The sequence below is a fragment of the Elaeis guineensis genome, chromosome 1 (genome assembly GCF_000442705.2).
Source record: "Elaeis guineensis isolate ETL-2024a chromosome 1, EG11, whole genome shotgun sequence".
Classification (NCBI taxonomy): domain Eukaryota; kingdom Viridiplantae; phylum Streptophyta; class Magnoliopsida; order Arecales; family Arecaceae; genus Elaeis; species Elaeis guineensis.
In genome coordinates, this window is record NC_025993.2 from 152,331,599 (window position 1) to 152,352,571 (window position 20,973).

At 36.6% G+C, this 20,973-nt stretch overlaps 1 protein-coding gene across 3 annotated transcripts in view; it reads right to left on the minus strand.

Annotated features, from left to right (window-relative positions):
- Positions 1 to 2,649: 2,649 nt before the first annotated feature.
- The window catches only part of LOC105039053 (probable sucrose-phosphate synthase 1), a 29,911-nt gene continuing 11,587 nt past the window's right edge, over positions 2,650 to 20,973 (minus strand). For 2 of the 3 annotated variants that reach the window (XM_010915029.4, XM_019848459.3), the window contains 3 exons: positions 20,827 to 20,954; positions 3,363 to 3,669; positions 2,719 to 2,958 (listed from right to left, as the gene is read on the minus strand). In XM_010915029.4, the coding sequence (XP_010913331.1) occupies positions 3,393 to 3,669; positions 20,827 to 20,954 (405 nt within the window). In that variant the 3' untranslated portion in view covers positions 2,719 to 2,958; positions 3,363 to 3,392. Of the gene's footprint in view, positions 2,959 to 3,362; positions 3,670 to 20,826; positions 20,955 to 20,973 lie in introns of all 3 variants that reach the window. The other variant, XM_010915030.4, reaches the window with a different exon arrangement.

The window sequence follows — 20,973 nt, forward strand, 5'->3', positions numbered from 1 at the left end:
TGTTCATTTACATGTCATGCCTGGTAACTGGGGTTGCGTGCAGCTGAAAACACTGCTACTGCTTGCAGTCAACAAATTTGTCGTTTAGGTTTGTAGGTTTGGATTCAAAGAACTCAACCTCTTCTTACCCAAAAAAAGAAAGAAGGAACTCAGCCTCTCAATCATCGTCTCTGTTAACCTGTTTCTTGCTTTACATTTATATCGCCTGAAATATTTGTCTTCGACTTTTGTCCTCTGCTTCCCGTGAGTCTTGTGGTCTCAAGTCAGGTTGTCGTTTCTGGGTCCAGCACTGTGATAGCAACTTGTAAGTTTCTGATCTTCTTTACCTCTTGAATACAGGCTAGGTGGCTTTCACCTTCCTTTTCCTTCCACAAAAGAAAAACTCTGTTTTGGAATCAAGCTATGGCTGCCAAAAAGTGAGCGAAATCTTGCTTTGGTTATTTGGGAGGCAAGTTCCTCCTCCACTGGAATTACCCATTGGAAACTCTCAAGAGAGATGTTCTAATTCTGAAACCGTGCCTGAGGCCATGCTTGTTTTTGCAAGCCAATCGACGATACCAGGTTATGGTATGAGGCTCGAGCTTGTTTCGATTTTTTTAATTGCAGGAGATGCGCCACTAATCAAGCCAAGCTTGAGTCTTCCAAGATTTTCAGTCATTTGCAATCCCAGTTACAACAAACTAGTGTTCAATAAATGTTAATTCCTGTTTCATAGTGTGACTTGTGGGAACAAGGCAGAGTTTAACAGTGATTCCTGCCACTTCAGCATCAATTTAGTTGCGTCACAGAGAAGAGAGTTCTCGGCTACTGTAAAATTAGGTCTAATCTAATCAAATGGAGATAATCCAAGTGGATCATGTTGAATCAACTTATTGCAACATAGAACCAGCCTGATCAAATTGAATCAGGTGCAGCTTGATTTGGTGGGTTACCAAATTGCATCTTGAATTTGTCTTATAATGCTCCAGCGAAAATCACGTCATCAAGAAAGACTCCATGAAATAGCCAATCAGCATAACACTAGTCAGGCAATTTTTCTCTTCTTAAAAAAAGAAGCATATCACCTGGACTGATTCACATGCACTGTTGCATAACATGTTCAGCTTAGAGATTTCAGACATCCCTCTTCGTCGAGCTCGCGACTCTCAGAACTTGACTCATCAGATAAGAGGGCATCCTTTTAACTTGATTTGCCAGTTAATTTGTCATGTAAAGGTGTACCTTAGGCTATCTATGCAGTGGATGGTAGAAACTTCACTTCAAACCATTCCGGCATGTCCATCAAAGAACAGGAGACCTCTAAACTCTAACCCTGTTAACAAATAAAACCTTGGACTTCTGCAGCTCGTGGAAATCGGGTGTGCCTAAATGAGCATGCAAGACCATGGTGATCGAGGCTAAAACAAGACAGCTTAGCCATACCTCACCCACACACGGAACATGAGCACTAATTATTTGAAAACCATAGTGCATGCCATACGTGACATTAGGAGCACTAATATCACTTTTAAAAGTCAAGAATGATATAATTTGGCATAAGAGTAGATCCTTAGGCTTAGAAGCAAGCTGAAAGTTGAAATTATGACTTGCTCATCTTTTCCACTTCATTAGCCTTTTTCTATAATTGCTGACAGTTAAAATGTATGATGAGGCCCCTCTATTTAGATATGATTAGCAAACAAGATGTGGTGAATAATTAATAAGATCTGAAAAACTGAGTGCCTGAAAAAGGAGAGAGAAAAAAAAAAAAAAAACTGTTCTAGACAAGGAATGCTGCCATAGGACCAGTGATTTCAGATGAATTCGATTCATTATATTCTTGTAATCTGGAAAGATGATAAAAAAGGTGAAAATGTTTTTTTCTTGTTGTTTTCCTTTCAATTAGGAAAGAGATGGGAATATTGAGATACAGTTAAAAACAGAGTTCTAAGTTGAAAGATGATTTTGTGCATCCCAGAAGCATATATTCGGTCAAACATTGAGCTAAGCATGGGAGATGAAGAACAAAGATACAGCACTACCCCTAATGAAGGTTTAAAATAGCCTCAATTAGATGTTAGACGCAGGAACCAACAAGAATTTAGAAAAACTTCAATATAGGTTAGAGCAGAAGATTGACAAGGAGAAAATCTATGAAAAGAAACCGCAAGAAGAGATCTTACTTTATAGGCTTCACCCTTGGAACCATAGAGAACATCCATAACCTTTGGGAAAAAAAAAAAGAAAATGTAGTTTAACGTCTCATGTTCCATTTCAAGATTTGTCACTTCTCCAATCAGCCCAAATTCATGCATGATTTTCAAGTTCGATGTTGTAGGCTGGACATCAGTTAACCTTTTGGTTTCTGACTTACGCATGCAAAAACATCAAAACTTGTTCATTACAAGTCTTGCAAGTCACAAGAAACCTTGAAGGTGTTGCTCCTAAATTTCATGGACTAAGAGGGGAAAAGGAAATGATGGCTCAGCTCACTAGTCAGCCTTCAAGACTCATTGCATAACCCTGGAACTCAAAAATCATCAATGCAGTGGTGAATTATAAATATCAATTTCGGAGCCTCCTATAACATTATGAAACTTTGATCCACCAATAGCAAATTGGAGGAAATATGATATCTAAGAAAATCAAGTTTTGATGAGCCTCAAGCTATGTTGCATACATAGTCATTCAAGTATTGCATTTGACAATATCATAAAGTTTCTGCACTAGTCATAATGCTGTCAAACATTGATTTATTAAGGACAATGCACCTAGTACATTATTATATAACTGGCTTATAGAAGCTTTCAATCATCAAGATGCTTGTATGTAAAAGAGGTTGCTCGATAATGTCCACTTTGATTTCTAAGCAGGCTGACAAGAAGATCCTTTGCTTCCTGCCAAAGTTTCTATATAATGTCATCAGGCTCTTCTTGTATTTTGACTTGAGATGCAAGGAAATATTCTCTTAATGCCCAGCTGAAAATACATTTCAGGCAACCATGAAAGAAGCATTATTTTGGTTACAAATTTTGAAATTTTCTTCTGATATTTATTAAGAGGGCAACTACAAACTAGAAGCAAGATCATTAAAGGTAGCAACACAGAAGCCAGAGAGGTCCTCTTAGGTGAAGCACCGGAGAACCATATGAGAGAACAGCAGAAGAAAGAAGTCAAGAAGTTTGATTTTGAGCTGGCTTGACAGAAATTCATGTCTATAATTGATATCTACAGTAGCACCGAATAAGATTTCATAACAAAGGCCTTGAGTTTGCATAGTCACGAAATTTTATGAAAAGCCAGCTCTGAATACAAACATATTAACAGGTTAAGCAGAAAAGAAACAATTCCAGCAACTTGCTGAATATAATAATCTTTGTTACCTTGTAATTTCATGATAAGAGTGCTCCATGCTATTCTTTCAGTACCCCAAGCTGGCTCAGAGCTAACTGTATGTCATTGGAGCTGCAGCCCTCAGTTTGAACAACATTAGGGCTGTCAAATGCTATGACATCTCGTAAGGGATAGCTTCTAGCCTCATGAAGCCGACTTGGAGGAAGGTTAAATGCACCTCTCAGTATGATGGTTTTATGTACACCTCCAAGCAATCCTTCATAATCTGTGTCACCGCTCTCACCAACAAATACCACCATATTTGACAGCTCCGTACCCCACCGAACATATAAATACCTAAAAAAAAATTAGTCTTGAAAATAAATTCAAAAGTGCTTCATAAATTTAGTTGTGCCAGAAAGAAATGTGCAGAGCAGAGAATATGGACAAAGAAAGTAATATAACCAGCCGAAAAAGGTCATCACCTAATACTGATCAACAGAATTTGTAGAATTGTTAAGCTACAGATCAACAGCTTATAGTAGTCCTACGCAGTCATGTGAAAGATAGATCTGCATGCACTCCATTCTTCTTGAGTACAAATAAAGCACCAGTAAAATTGCAATAATATATAAGTATATATTTTCCCAATGCTGTATTGCTAATAAATTTCTCACATGCTTCCCTGTCAACTATATTGATCAGTGCATCAAATGTAACATAAAAAGTATTAAAATCCTTAATATTTAAGTCATATTATTTTATATTTGATACTTTTTATGTTCTTTTTCAGAAAATAATTGATTATAAGATTTAATCGTAAATCAACAAGCAAACGGTCTTATGAAGCTCATATCCAAATTCAGACCCGTCAAGCGCACGATACGCAATTATTCATGGATATCCGACAAGAATTCAATGAATAAAAGTAAAAAAAAAAAGGAAAAAAGAAAGAAATAATTTTTTATGGGTCCTGTGGCTCTTAAAGGAAGAGAGAGGGGGGTTGTAATGAGGAGGGACCCATAGGCTTTTTATGTTTGAATTTTTAGAGGCTGAGAGAAGAAGCCTGGGTGCATGGGATTTGGTGCGTGAGATTTGAATAGGCCTGGGTCCTCACAACAAGCAGGTGGACGTGGGTTTTCATGTATGGCGTAGTTTAAACGAGAAAGGACTGAGACTTGTGGTGCGCCCATGGAAATAACGCGAAACGGACGCCTAATACGCGACGAACAGAGAAGCCGTAAGGTTTTAAATCCTAAAAAAATAAGAAATCCGTGAAAAAGTAGGAGATTGAACACGGTTAAGACTATGGAGGCCTATAATGCCTATAAGAAGGGGACCAGGCTACAAGAGAAAGGCATCTAAGAGTGGGAGAGGCACAGAGAGAGCACAGAAGCAAAGCAGAACAAAAATTTTTTATTTTGGATCTTGAAAAAGGAGAAAATATGAAGCTAGAGATCTTGATGTGTGGTTAAATTCCTTCAATCCAGGAATACAATGAAGCTTGTAAACGGATTTTTATTTTCTTTTATGTATTTAATTTTTATGCAATAAAATTGTACTTTTATTTCATATCTTTTTATTCTGAGATATTGATCTAGCCTACACGGCCTAAACCATCTACTGACGTGCCGTGATCCCTGAATACAGTAAGTGCCTAGGAGAAAGAAATCGTGGTATGTTAGATTAAAACCTTATATCTTGTAATTAAATTTAGATAGTTTATACTCTAATAGGATGAGCCATGATCTACTGATACAGTCCGTACCCCTTAGAGATAAGCTATACTAATACTCTAATCACAAAAATCAATATTGCAACATAAAAAAAAAAAAATCTAATTTGCACGGTGGATTCGAAATTCCTGGATTATCTTTCTGACTTATTTTCTTTCAGAAATTAATTCACATTTGCAATTGAATTCTTGCTATTTTATTCTTTCTTTAATCCTTCTACAATCAATTCTCTTTTATTTCTTTTAAAAAAAAAAAAGAAAAACAATCGTCCTAGATCCCTGTGGAAACGATCCCGACTCACCCTATTTATATAGTTTGAGTTGGTTTTTTATTCTTGATCGCCTACGATAGCAATCAAATTTTGACGCCGTTGCCGGGGATCGAAACACGATTATTTTTTTATTAAAAAAAAATAGTCTTATTCTTAGTTTCTTTTTATTTGCTTTCTAACTTGCTTAGTTTCTTAGTAAAACTTACTTTCTTCCAAAAAAAAAAATCTCTACATTGACACCTCATAATCTACTTAGGGAATTAGATACTTAATCACAAAATCTAAAAAGTGAAACAAATCAATTTACTCTTGACTGACTACCAAATCTGGCCACCTTTTCTTCTTGCATTACATAATTTCATAAAACATCTTAAGGACAAAAATCCTAAACAAGATAAGGTGGGGATTTCATCACCCTTCCTTGGCCCACAAACCACCATCCTACATATTGCATTGACCTAAATCTTAACCTAAAATCAATTAGACATTGGCCCTTAAGGACTCTCGAGCTCAATAGGACAAGGGATCCTAAGAGTTGGATCGGATTAGGATTAGTCAGATTGACTGGTGTCTAAAAAAAAGATTTAGAGATTACATCATGAAGGAAAGTGATTATTTAATTAGTTCCGTTCGCTTATCTGGCCAACTCAGTTGGTGACTAAGGAAAGCAACGGGGGACCCCCATCAACTTTACACTTATCTGGCCAGTTGAGTGGCTAGTCTTTTATCTGAAGTGCTCAAAGACAACTTTGGCAGTTAAGAGCCGTCTAGATCTAGGATTACCCTTAGCTAGGATTGACTGTATAACTTGATTACTAACCTACAACCATTAACCCTAATTAAAACACTCTTCTCTATCATCTCTCGGTTTAGAACTCCTTAAGCTCTCATCTTTAGAATTCTCTTCTCATCTATCTCTCTTTCCTCTTCTCTTTAAAAAAAATAATAAAAATAACTAAAAATTCTCAAATTGCTTCTTGAACAAGGAAATCTAGTCGATTAGTGAAAATAGATCCAAACTTTGCATCGAGTCCAGTAGACCTTAAGCCCACCATGGGTGAACCCGAACATAAACTTCGAGTACTGAAAGACCTTTGCTATCCGATTGGATCAGCCCAACCTTCATGTATCCGACTGCCACAAACTGATGCCAAGTTTGAAATTAAACCTCAGATCATAAACATACTTCCCAAATTTATCGGAATCGAGGATGCATACATTTTCATGAGAGAATTTGAGGAAGTATGCGCCACGATGCGACTTCAACAGCTCATGAGGATGCTGTAAAACTTAAGTTGATCAACTTTGCCCTCAAGGATAGTGCTAAAAAGTGGTTATACAGTCTTCCTAACCAATCCATAGCATCATGGGAGGGTTTTGTTAAAGTGTTCCTGAAAAAAAAATTTTTACATCATAAGACTGTCAAATTTAAGAATGAAATTAATCAATTTTACCAATTACCCGATGAGTCTTTTTGAAAGTGCTTTGATTATTTTAAGAACCTTTTGAGTCAATGCCCACACCATGGAATAGAAACTTGAAGGCTGTGCCAAATTATTTATGAAGGACTAGATCCAAACTCTAGAACTATATTAGAATCAATGTGTCAGGGTCAATTCATGAACAAAGAGCCTATAGAAGCCTGATAATTTCTAGAGGACCTAGCAGAAAAGAGCCTACAATGAAAATTACTAGGAAACCTGATAGACTCACACTTTCAAAGGGGGTGTATATCAAGTTCAACCTTCTCTTGCTGAAGAAACTAAATTTGCATCTTTGATCCATAGGATAGAGGCCCTAGAACTCAAGGACACATCCAAGTAAACCAAGTTGCCACATTCACTTGCAATGGGTGTAATGCCACAGACCACACAATAGAAGGATATTTTTTCTTAATGGGTCCAACCGAGAACAAAATAGCACAGGTGAGCGCAGCCTATCAAAGACCCACAAATGACCCCTATGCACCAACGTACAATCCAGGATGGAGGAATCATCTCAATTTTTTTTATCACAAGGGTCAAACTCAAATAGATTTGCCTTCACTTAGCCCAACCCTAGATTCACTCAATCATCAAATAACCCACCAGGTTTCAGTAATGATTAAAGACTTAACTCGCCAAAAAAGAGTCTAGAAATCCTAACAAAATCGACTGCTAGCACCAACACTACACTAAACAACTTCATGCAGACCACGAGCCAGCTTTTAACTTCCAACACCCAGGCTATTGCCCGTTTAGAGATGCAGTTAGATCAATTAGCCACGACTATGAGTGAAAGAGAAAAAAATGAACTACCGAGTCAACCCAAGGCTAATCCTAAGACCCAGAACAATCAAGGACCACAACAAGGAGTCCAGATCAATCAATTAAATGCAATTCACACCTTAAGGTCTGAAAAATAAATAAACAACCATGTCGATACAGCTGAAGATCAAGATGACCCATTGTCTAAACCATCTCATGAGCAAGTGACCGATCAGACCAAGTTTAAGAAGACAGACAAGTCTAAGGAGTCAACAGAGATTAACAAACCACCCAAACCACTTGTAGAATCCATCTCAGGGTTTAAGCAAGTCAAAACATCACCCACCAATCCTATAGCTCCTTTTCCAAATAAACTTAGGTCCAACAGACATTCAGTCCATATGGATCAAATCTTAGAGATGTTTAAACAAGTGAAAGTAAATATCCCTCTTCTAGACATGATCCAATAAGTTCCCACATACGCTAAATTCTTCAAAGACCTATGCACAAAGAAGAAGATCACCAATATTCCCAAAAAAGCCTTCTTGACGGCCAGTGTGAGCTCATATCTGTCGAGCCACATGCCTGTTAAGTACAAAAATCCAGAATCTCCGACAATCTCGTGTCATTGGAGAACCATCATTGATAGGGCCTTATTAGACTTAGGAGCTAGTGTGAACATCTTACCTTATTCGGTCTATGAAAAATTGGAGATAGGAGAATTAAAACCTATAAAAATCACATTGCAATTGACAGATCGATCAGTGAGGGTCTCCAAGAGAGTTGTGGAGTATGTGTTAATCAAGATCAGCAATTTCATTTATCATGTGAATTTTGTGATCCTCGAGACTGAACCAGTGTCTAATCTAAAAGATCACATCCCAATAATCTTAAGAAAACCATTCTTAGCAACCACCAACGTCTCAATCAATTGTCGCAATGGACTCATGAAGCTCTCATTTGGAAACATGACCATTGATCTTAATATTTTCAATCTTCAAAACAAAAGGGACCAATTCGTTGATGTAAACCTTATCCAGAATGAGATCTATGAGACCATTGACCTAGAGGAAGAAGATTTTGACTGTAATCTCTGATCAGATCAAGAATTTGAAATGGCTTATGAAATTTCTCCATCTAGTGATCAGAGAGTTTATCCACAATGGCAACCACCTGTCGAACCACTTGTAAGGATGGATGAATCAATACACAAGCTATCGATTGAGGAAACACCAAAATTAGAACTCAAAACACTCCCTGAGCACTTTAAATATGCGTATCTAGATCCATCAGAAACCCTACCCGTAATCATCGCATCAAACCTAGATCAAACCCAAGAGGAGAAACTTTTAGCTGTCCTCAGAGAGAATAAGAAAGCCATAGGCTGGATCATGGCTGACATCAAAGGGATCAGCCCTTCAATTGTTCAACATCGAATTTATTTAGAAGAGAAAGCCAAGCCAATTAGAGACCCCCAAAGGAGACTTAATCCAGCTATGAAGAAGGTAGTGAAGAAAGAGATTCTGAAGTTACTAGACAATGAAATTATCTATCCCATTTCAGATAGTTCATGGATTAGCCCAATTCAAGTAGTGCCTAAAAAGTCAGGGATAATAGTGGTCCAAAACGAAGCAAATGAGTTAGTGCCGACTAGAGTCCAAACTAGATGGAGAGCCTGTATTGATTACAGAAAATTGAATACAGTCACAAAAAAAAAATATTTTCCTCTACTATTCATTGATCAGATGTTGGAAAGATTAGCCGGACATGAGTTCTATTATTTTCTTGATGGATATTCCGGCTATAACCAGATTCCTATAGCACTAGAAGACCAAGAGAAGACCACATTTATCGGTACATTTGAAACTTTTGCCTATAGACGCATGCCCTTTGGTTTATATAATGCTCCATCTATTTTTCAAAGATGCATGGTCAACATCTTTTCTAATATGATCGAGAAATTTCTAGAAATATTTATGGATGATTTTTCTATCTTTGGCTCCACCTTCTCCGAGTGCCTACATCACCTAAGACTAATCTTAAAAAGGTGTAAGGAGAAACACTTAGTGCTTAATTGAGAAAAATACCAATTCATGATCAAAGAAGGCATAGTACTTGACCATGTTATCTCAAAAAAGAGAATTAAAGTGGATAAAGCCAAAGTAGACTTGATTGCAAATCTTTCACCACCCAAATCAATCAAAGAAATTCGCTCATTTTTAGGATATGCTGGCTTCTATAAAAGGTTCATCAAAAATTTTAGCAAAATAGCTCGACCACTGACCAATCTTATTGCCAAAGATGTCAAATTTGATTTCACTTCTGAGTGCCTCGATTCTTTTGAGCATCTTAAAAAGGCATTGACATCCACACCCATCATTCATCCACCCGAATGGACTCAATCCTTCGAACTCATGTGTGATGCATCAGATCATGCCATAAGAGCCATTTTAGAACAAAGAATTGATAAATTGCCGCAAGTTATTTACTATGCCAGTAGGACCCTTAATGATGCGCAGCTCAACTACTCAATTACTGAAAAAGAATTCTTGACTATCGTCTTTGCCTTCGAAAAGTTTAGATCTTATTTGCTTGGGTCACATATCATTGTATACACTGATCACTTAGCTATTAGACATCTCTTAACAAAGAAAGATGCAAAAGCACGTTTGTTCCGATGGATTTTACTTCTTCAAAAATTTGACCTAAAAATCAGGGATAAGAAAGGAACCGAAAATGTAGTGGCTGATCACCTGTCCTGATTGACTGATGCACCCTCTAATGAACCATCAATAGAAGAGTCTTTTCTTGATGAACAACTCATGTCCGTGACCAAAGAATCATGGTACGCTGATATTGTCAATTACTTAGCCACTAGTAGTATTCCCTCTTACTGAACTACTCAGGATAAACACAAATTCTTTGCCCAAGTAAAATATTTTATTTGGGACGATCCATATCTGTTTGAACAATGTCCTGATCAAATCATTAGAAGATTTACTTGGGACGATCCATATTTGTTTAAACAATGTTCTGATCAAATCATTAGAAAATGTGTCCCGGACCATGAGATCAAAAGTATCTTATCCTTTTGTCATGATCAAGCCTGCGATGGCTACTTTGGATCCAAAAAAACTGCCGCAAAAATTCTCCAATATGGATTCTATTGGTCCAAATTGTTCAAGGACGCACATAAGTACTGTAAAAGCTGTACTAGATGTCAACAAGTAGGATGGATCACAAAAAGAGACATGATGCCATTAAATTCGATCTTAGTTTGTGAAAATTTTGATGTGTGGGGTATCGATTTCATGGGGCCACTTTCAAACTCTTTTGAGAATGAATTTATCTTAGTGGCTGTCGATTACATATCCAAATGGATAGAGGCTATGCCGTGTAGATCGAATGATAGCAAAATTGTTATCAAATTTCTAAAAAAAATATCCTCTCGTTTTGAAATCCCTAGAGCCATTATAAGTGATCAGGGAACACATTTTTGTAATCGATCCTTTGCAATTCTAATGAAGAAATACATCACCCATAAATTGGCCACTCCCTATCACCTCCAGACTAGTAGACAAGTTGAAATTTCAAATCGTCAAATCCAACAAATCCTAGAGAAGACTGCGAGCACCAATAGAAAAGATTGATCATTGAAGCTAATGGATGCTCTTTGGGCATATCGCACTGCTTTCAAAATCAATTTAGGAATATCTCCTTATAGGCTTGTGTTTGGTAAAGCATGTCACTTGCCAATTGAGCTTGAACATAGAGCTATGTGGGCTATCAAAAAGTTGAACATGGATCTAGACGAGGCTGGATAACATAGGAAGCTACAAATTGATGAACTTGAGAAAATTAGGAATGAAGCATACGACAATGCTAAGATATACAAAGAACGAACTAAGATATTTCATGATCGAGTAATCTTTAAAAAATCAATTTTATCTGGTCAAAAAGTTCTTTTGTATAACTCTAGGCGACATTTATTTCCTGAAAAACTTAGATCTAGATGGACAAAGCCTTATATAGCAAAAAAAAATTTCTCTCATGGGGTTATAGAGATAAAAAATTCAAGCAATGGTGCTACTTTTAAAGTAAATGGACAACGATTGAAACCATTCTTCGAGTTGCCTACTGAAATTGAGCCGGCCATGGTTCTCCATGAGCCTATTTATTCTGATTGATTCTGTATCACGGGTTCAGTCCGACTGAAGACTTGAAACTTAGCATTTTTTGAGAGACAACCCAATTTTTTTTACTTTATTTTAACTAATGTTTATTTTTTTTAGAAATAATGGATCACTCTGTGTGGAAGTACCTATCAATAAATATGATCTGACTGAAGACAATAAACTTAGCACTTTCTGGGAGACAACCCAGTTCTAGCTTTTGCTTTCTTTTGTATTTTGTTTAGGTTAATCGAGTTTTACTTCGTATCTTTTATAGAGATTTGAGGACAATATTGGCTAAATTGGGAGAAGAACCAATTTTGAAAAGATTTTTAAATCAGGTGATATCTCTCATTTTTCTTTCTCTTTGTATGCGCACCTTTCATTTTTTCTTACTCCATTGAGGACAATGTCGATTAAGTTGGGGGGGAGAATAAAAAATTTTTAAGTCCTCAAGTAAGTTAGTATTTAGCATTTAAGCACCTGAGTACACTTAAGAATCGAGTTAAATCAAGCATTAAAAAAAAAAAATTGATGTACAGATCAGAGAGTTTGTGAGATATCGAGGGATCAAGTATTAAGAAAACTCAATAAAGAGTTAAGTTCAGAACTTAAATAATTTTTTTTGAGCATTTCTAAATTTTTCTACCAGTATCAAAGAAGAGTTTACTTCTCATGGACTTGTGTAGGATAATTATACGTTTCTTTATATATATACAAAAAAAATATGAAAAAAATTTTCAAGTACTTCATGCTGAATAATCGGGCCTCTTTGCTTAAGCAAGCATTGAGTTTCGCATCAAAAGATATGAAGGGCAAAGAAGCTTTATTGTAAAGCTAGTTTTAACTCGTAACTTATTTGATTCGAGCAAGTCCGAAGGATATTCTATACCTAGTATCCTAAAGCCATCGGTTTTGAGAGTCATTGGCTGAAAACTCGCTACATAGATCAAACAGAAAGCTTAAGAGATTAAGACACAATAGCGATACCACGTTAAAAAAAAAATAATAAATGACGAACGAAAGTAACAATATACTTGTCCATATGAAGGTTAATAATTTGGAGATAAAGGTAAGAGTAATTTAGAAAAAATTCAGAAAAGATTTAGTGCTCTTAGTTTAACTCCCACATTGATTAGTATTAATATCCCAATGACATATCTTACTCACTCTACTGAACATCAGTGGGCCCTTTTGAAAAATACTTGGTGAAATTCAAAATTCTAAGTTAAACGGTACTTAGCACTAAATTCTTTCTTTATCGAGGACTAGCAAAGTTCAAATTGGGGGGTGTGATCAGTGCATCGAATGTAACATAAAAAGTATTAAAATTCTTAATATTTAAGTCATATTATTTTATATTCGATACTTTTTATGTTCTTTTTCAGAAAACAATTGATTATGAGATTTAATCGTAAATCAACAAGCAAACGGTCCTTCAACACATGCAGATGAAACTCATATCCAAATTCAGGCATGTCAAGTGCACAATATGCAATTATTCATGGATGTCCGAAAAGGATTCAATAAATAAAAGTAAAAAAAAAAAAGGAAAAAAGAAAGTAACATAAGTTTTTATGGGGCCTGTGGCTCTTAAAGGAAGAGAGAGAGGTTGTAATGAGGGACCCACAAGCTTTTTATGTTTAAATTTTTAGAGGCTAGGAGAAGCCTGGGTGCTTGGGATTTGGCGCGTGAGATTTGAATAGGCCTGGGTCCTCACAACAAGCATGTGGACGTGGGTTTTCATGCATGGCGCAGTTTAAATGAGAAAGTGTTGCTCTTTGAATTGATTTTGATGATTACAAAGCAATTGAGGGGGTTACTAATGATTTTAGCTTGAAAAAAGATTTATTATTTTTCAGGGGCAAAATCGTAATTTTATCAAGTTCTGATTCGAAAATCTCAAGAGCAAAAATAGAAGATTTGTGATCTATTGGAGGCAATATCAATATTTTTGGATGTGTATTTTGAAAGAAAATCATGTTTATAAAATTGAGTCGACCCCATGAGTCGACTCATATCAAAAGAGGCTGAACGGCACGCTGATTCTTTGACTGGCACACCTAATTGAGTCGACCCCATGAGTCAACTCCTGTACATGAGTCGATCCTATGAGTCGATCTCTGTTGCTGTGCATGCCAAAATTACAGAACAATCATTTTATGTTCTGTGCCACAGAAATCGACCCCATGAGTCGACTCATATGTATGAGTTGACCCTATGAGTCGACCCCTGCGACGAAAAAACTCCGTAACGACTAGTTTTTTAACTCGTTTTGACGCATTTAATGCTCATTTAATGATTTCCAACGGCTCTAAAACTATCCAGATCATTCTTCACCATCATTTGAAGCTATAAAAGACACTTAAAGGAGGGAATAAAGAAGGTGTTTCAAGCATTCATTTTAGTCCTAAGCAAAGAGCCTTCTTGAAGTTAAAGAAGCTTTCATTTCAAGTTTACCAACCCCTCAAAAGCTCATTCAAGTCTTCAACAACCTTGAGGAGAATCAGAAAAGCTTCTTTATTGTTGTGTAAAGTGTATTTAAAACTTTATTTGCTTATTAAAGGAGCTACATTTGTATTTCCGTATGATTAACTGTTATACTCTGTTTTTGAGTTGATCTTTAGTTTTGGAAGGATTCTAAAACTTGAAAAAGTTGGTTCGAACCTTGAATCGGATTGTCTTGGGTTGACTTGTACCCAGAAAACAAATATTCTAGCTTGGGATAGCTAGAGTCGGAGGTACCGACATTGTATTCTTGTTGAATACGGTTTAGTGGATTTGAATTCTCAAGTAGGAGCTTGGGAAGTAGATGTAAGTGCAAGGTTGGCACCAAACCACTATAAATCTTATTTGTTTGTGTTGTGCTTACTTACTCTCTCTTTCTAAATTTTCTTATCTTCTTGTATTCTTGCATCTATTTTTTAGACCTTGCTTAAATCACTCTCTACATATATCCTTCTCATTGTTATTTAATCCTCATAGTTTTAAATTTACGTTAAAATTTTAAAAACCCAATTCACCCCCTCTCTTGAGTTGCATAGCTGGGCAACACTAGTGCTATCAATCTAACTAAAAATCCAATTCAGCACTCTAAATTAAAACATATTGAAATTAGACATCATTTCATAAGAGAACATGTTCAAAACAATAATATAATTCTTGACTATATATGTATTGAGAAACAATTGGCTGACATTTTTACCAAGGCCTTAAGTGAAGATAGATTTTGTGAAATTAGAAGAGAACTAAGAATCCTTGATCCATCAGCTTAAGTATCTCTCTAATTCCAAGTTCTTAATGCCAAAGAATTCATTGAACCAAATTTGTTGAGCTCAATTCTCATCTCTTCTTTTCTCTTAAAAGCTCAAAACTGTACTTCACATGATCAATCTCTAGGTAGACACTTTTCTCTTAAAGTTTCAGATTTTTTCAAATTTTTCCATCATTCTTATGAATTTTTCTGTGCCATGAGTCGACCCCCAAGGTCGACCCTATGGTAAACTTGTAATTCTGTCAAAACCTTTTGGACGCTCTCTTTTTATTGAAAAATTTTCTTTGAGCCGACTCAGCCCTTCTTCTTCTTCTTCCTCCCACCGAACCAAAAGCTCTCCCTCTCTTCTCCCTCAAATCGAAGATTTCTCTCAAATCTCTCTTCCCATCGATTTTCACCCTTCAAGTAGCCTGTTTAGGAACCAACTTCCTCTCCTCTTTCTTTCTCGTTTGGGTGATTCGAGCTTGCCCTAGATTCTACCCCTCTTCTCCAAATCGGTGATTTATCTTCCCAAAATTCTTGCTTTTTCTTCTTAAATATTTTCCTCTCTACCACTCATTTAGTCTCCTAAGCTCCTTGCAAGTCTCTTTTGTCTAAATGACTCCCAAAATGAAGCTACCGCAAAGAAAAAAATCTGTTCGCGGGTTGGAAGAGAGTGTGCATAGAAAAAGAATAGCAGCCGAGCCCTCTCCTGCTCCAATCCCAACTCCAGATCCTGCTTCAGCTTCTACACAATCCCCAGTTAGTCCAAGCAAGGTACCTCTCTCTGATCGAAAAGTGGAATCCGAAAAGAATATAGATTTCAAGTTTTTTGAAAAAGAAGGATTCTCTATTGGATCAAAGATTAAAAATCAAGGATGAAAGTTTTACTGTTTATTAAAAAAAAATACTTATGTTGATTTGGTCAGAAAATTTTACTTAAATTTAAGTTACTTCAATGGAACAGTAAAGTCTACAGTGAAAAGTATTGATATTATTCTTGATCCTTTACATTTGGAACAAATCCTGCACTTGCCTTGTGAAGGCTATACTACTATGGAGCTCCCAATCAAAGAAGAAGGAATTACTGTTATCTTAGGGAGAATTTTTACTAGAAGTTTGAATAAATTAGAAGCCAAGATACTTTCAGTGGAAATGAGGCTTTTGCATCACATGGTGACCAAGCTCTTTGTCCCTAGGAGTAGTAGGCATGACCTCTTATCTGGTAGGGATATTAGCATCATGTACCATGTGATCACCCAGACCCCCTTGAACCTTCCTGCTTTGATGTTTGAAGCCATAAGAGAGACCCTGAACAGGTCTAAGGCTCACTTGCCTTTTGGTATGGCACTCACCTTGGTTTTTAGGAGGTTCGGAGTCAGTTTTGAGGGGGAGACAGTTACTAGATTGTCTCATTCTGACACCATCAACCGCCACACACTGCACCACATGGATTTTTCAAAGACTGATGGCGGTTGGTCAAAAGGTATCGAAGAAAGAGCAGAGGAGCCAGCTGAGGAAAGAACAAAGGAGAGACTATTTTCACCTCCTTGTGATCACAAAACATCTCCAGATATTCAGTTTGTGTCTGATCACGAGGCTGGTCCCTCAGAGTCAGTGAGGAGACATGCTTCAGTTCCACAGTCAGGGAGCAGGGTACATTCTTCGGAGTTCAGACTTGTAAATGATCAGATTGAGCTGATGTCCCAGCATGTTTCCTCCATTTTATCTTAGCAGTTTGCCACTTCAGTCTTTGCTCAGAGGTCAACATCTCAAGATGACTCAGACCAGACTTTGATCCCTCATATCTCTACTATTTTTCAGATGCTCACAGCTCAGTCCGTACGACTTGAGGAGCTTGAGGGATGTGTTCTAAGACTGACGGATATAGTTCTAAATTTGCAGAGGCAGATATTAGCCTTAGCCCATCCCTAGCCGCATGAGGACATCACAGAGGTCTCCAATCTGCCTGCAGAGGCGGCTAGACTTCGGAGAGTTTTGGAGGGTGGATTTGGCTTTTTGAGGAGAGATCAGGGACTCCAGTGAGACTGCCTCTACTCAGTTTAGTACCCTGATACAGTCTGTGTCGAGAGCCTTGGATTTTTTGGATACCATCAGACTTTCTCTTCTAGCACAATCCGTAGCTTCCCAAGCTCCAGGATCCTCTCGCCCCTCTACTCGTGTCGGTACTTCTACCCGTGGCCGAGACAGACATGGTTGAGGTCGTGCCCGTGGATTTGATCCTACATCTCCTCATCATATCTCTGACTCTTCAGATTCTGATCCCTCTAGCCATGATATCTATTAGATCTAAAATAATTAATCTTTTTTTTCTATTTTTGTCTAGGATCTATCTTATGGCCTTTGTATTTTGTTGGCTGATTGACTCTTGGATAGTTGTTATCCATGATTTTTGTATGATCTATGTATTTTGACTTAACGTATTCAGTCACATTTTGATATATACATTTTTTATGCTTTGAATTTCAATAAATGTCTTTGGATTAATGTTTATGAATGAGATCAATTGAATTGTCTTAATTATGAGATATGAAAAATAACTCATATTTGTGCTATGAAATATTATGAATAGCAATATCTTCTATACGAGCAAATTGATATGTCCTTTACGATTGCTATAATAAAGGAGAGTAGAGAAATAAACAATGAAAGAGGAGTAAAGAAATAAAATATGGTATCAAAAAGGGAGAGTAGAGAAAATATGTCCTTTATGTTATCCTTTTTTTTTCTCTTCAAATTTTTTTAAGATCTTAATTGATGCTGTCAAAAAGAGAGAGCAGAGAATCAAAAATCGAGATCGAGCAATAAGCAATAGAGAAATAGAATCGAGAGCAATAAGCAACATTGTCAAAGTAAATGTGTCAAAGAACCCAAATTATCATCAATTTTCAAAGCAAATGATCTAATAAGCAAATTTCAAATTGATCTTCAAACTACTCATGATGCATTTCATTCAAATAACTGGCTATGATGTTTAAGTGATGCATCTTCATAAATTTGAAATTCATGTTCAATGCCTTATATATGTTATACTCTGCTTTTGCTCAAGTGTTTTGTCATCATCAAAAAGGGAGAGATTGTTGCTTCTTGAATTGATTTTGATGATTACAAAATATTTGAGGAAGTTACTAATGATTTTGGCTCGGAAAAAGATTTATTGTTTTTCAGGGATAAAATCGTAATTTTATCAAGTTCTGATTCGAAAGCTTCAAGAACAAGAACAGAAGATTTGTGATCTATTGGAGACAATATCAATATTTTTGGATGTGTATTTTGAAAGAAAATCATATTTATAAAATTGAGTTGACCCCATGAGTCGATTCATGTCAAAAGGGGCTGAACAACACGCTGATTCTTTGGCCGGTACACCCAATTGAGTCGACCCCATGAGTCGACCTCTGTGCACGAGTCGACCTCTGTTGCTGTGCATGCCAAAATTACAGAACAATCATTTTCTGTTCTGTGCCACAGAAGTCGATCCCATGAGTCGACTCATGCGTATGAATCGACCCTATGAGTCGACCCCTGCGACGGAAAAACTCCGTAACGACTAGTTTTTTAGTTCGTTTTGACGCATTTAATACTCATTTAATGATCTCCAACGGCTCTAAAACTATCCAGATCACTCTCCACCATCATTTGAAGCTATAAAAGGCACTTAAAGGAGGGAATAAAGAAGATTTTTCCAACATTCATTTCAGCCCTAAGCAAGAGCTTTCTTGAAGTTAAAGAAGCTTTCATTTTAAGTTTACCAACCCCTCAAGAGTTCATTCAAGTCTTCAACAACCTTGAAGAGAATAAGAAAAGCTTCTTCATTGTTGTGTAAAGTGTATTTAAAGCTTTATTTACTCATTAAAGAAGCTACATTTGTATTTTCGTGTGATTAACTGTTATACTCTGTTTTTGAGTTGATCTTTAGTTTTGGAAAGGTTCTAAAACTCGGAAAGATTGGTCCGAACCTTGAATCGGATTGTATTGGGTTGGTTTGTACCCGAAAAATAAGTGTTCTAGCTTGGGATAGCTAGAGTCGGAGGTACCGACGTTGTATTCTTGTTGAATACGGTTTAGTGGATTTGAATTCCCAAGTAGGAGTTTGGGGAGTGGATGTAGGTGCAAGGTTGGCACCGAACCACTATAAATCTTGTTTGTTTGTGTTGTGCTTACTTGCTCTCTCTTTCTAAATTTCTTTATCTTCTTGCATTCTTGCATCTACTTTTTAGACCTTGCTTAAATCACTCTTTACATATATCCTGCTCATTGTTATTTAATCCTCATAGTTCTAAATTTACGTTAAAATTTTAAAAATCCAATTCACCCCCCCTCTTGGGTTGCATAGCTGGGCAACAGAAAGGACTGAGACTTGTGGTGCGCCCACAGAAATAACGTGGAACGGATGCCTAATATGTGACGAACAGAGAAGCCGTAAGGTTTTAAATCCTAAAAAAATAAGGAATCTGTGAAAAAGTATAAGATTGAACACGGTTAAGACTATGGAGGCCTCTAATGCATATAAAAAGGGAACCAGGCTACAAGAGAAAGGCATCCAAGAGTGGGAGAGGCACAAAGAGAGCACATGAGCAAAGGAAGCAGAACAGAAATTTTTTATTTTGGATCCAGAAAAAGGGGAGAATATGGAGCTAGAAATTTTGATGCGTGGCTAAATCCCTTCAATCCAAGAATACGATGAAGTTTGTAAATAGATTTTTATTTTCTTTTATGTATTTAGTTTTCATGCAATAAAATTATGCTTTTATTTCATATCTTTTTATTCTGAGGTATTGATCTAACCTACATGGCCTAAACTATCTATTGATGTGCCGTGATCCCTGTATACAGTAAGTACCTAGGAGAGATAGATCGTGGTATGTTAGATTAAAACCTTATATCTTTTAATTAAATTTAGATAGTTTATACTCTAATAGAATGAGCCATGATCTACTGATACAGTCCGTACCCCTTAGAGATAAGCTATACTAATATCCTAATCACAAGAATTAATATTGCAACATAAAAAAAATAAATAAATCTAATTTACATGGTGGATTCGGAATCCCTGGGTTATCTCTCTGACTTGTTTTCTTTCACAAATTAATTTACATTTGCCATTGAATTCTTGCTATTTTATTCTTTCTTTAATCCTTCTACAATCAATTTTTTTTATTTAAAAAAAAAAAACAATCGCCCTAGCTCCCCGTGGAAACGATCCCAACTCATCCTATCTATATAGTTTGAGATAGTTTGAGTTAGTTTTTTATTCTTGATCGCCTACGACAGTGACCATATATGCACAGGTATGCACAAAAAAAAAATCATCCGCATAAATGACATTTTATGAAATATGTTAGTGCAATCAAATGGAAACAAATGAACCACGCTATTCATGAATAGCTCAGGCTCGGCACAAAACAGGCTTGATTGAGCTTGTTCCATGGGGAACAAGCAAAGTTCAAACATAAATAGAAGATCTAGGTGTGCTCGCTAACAAGCTCACAGTTCAGGAACAAGCCAAGCTTTTTAACAGCCGTCATCAAATTTATCTTGAGCTCAAATACCCCTTTCCATAATGAGCAGCCGAGACTGACCAACTTAGTACTTGGATCCACTTTGCTTGTTTGCACACTTGTTGACATTGGTTCAGTACATCAAAAAAATTCATTTTATGACACTTATAAGACAAAAGATTCTACAAAAGTTCAGATAAAGAGCATTGTGTTTGCACCAAAAAAAAAGAGCATTGTGCTTTCCCAAGAAACAAATAAAGACATTTGATTCAATAGCAAATTCAAAGAAAATACAGCTAAAATTTCATTGATACCTTAGTGCCTGGGATCTAGAAGCCAGAACAGGAATGACATGCAGCTTGGTACCATCATGACTATATAGGACATGACAATGGAGTGCTTGAATTCTCATCAACTTCCTAAGCTCCTTCACTGGAAGAACCTGTGAAAAATTAAAACAT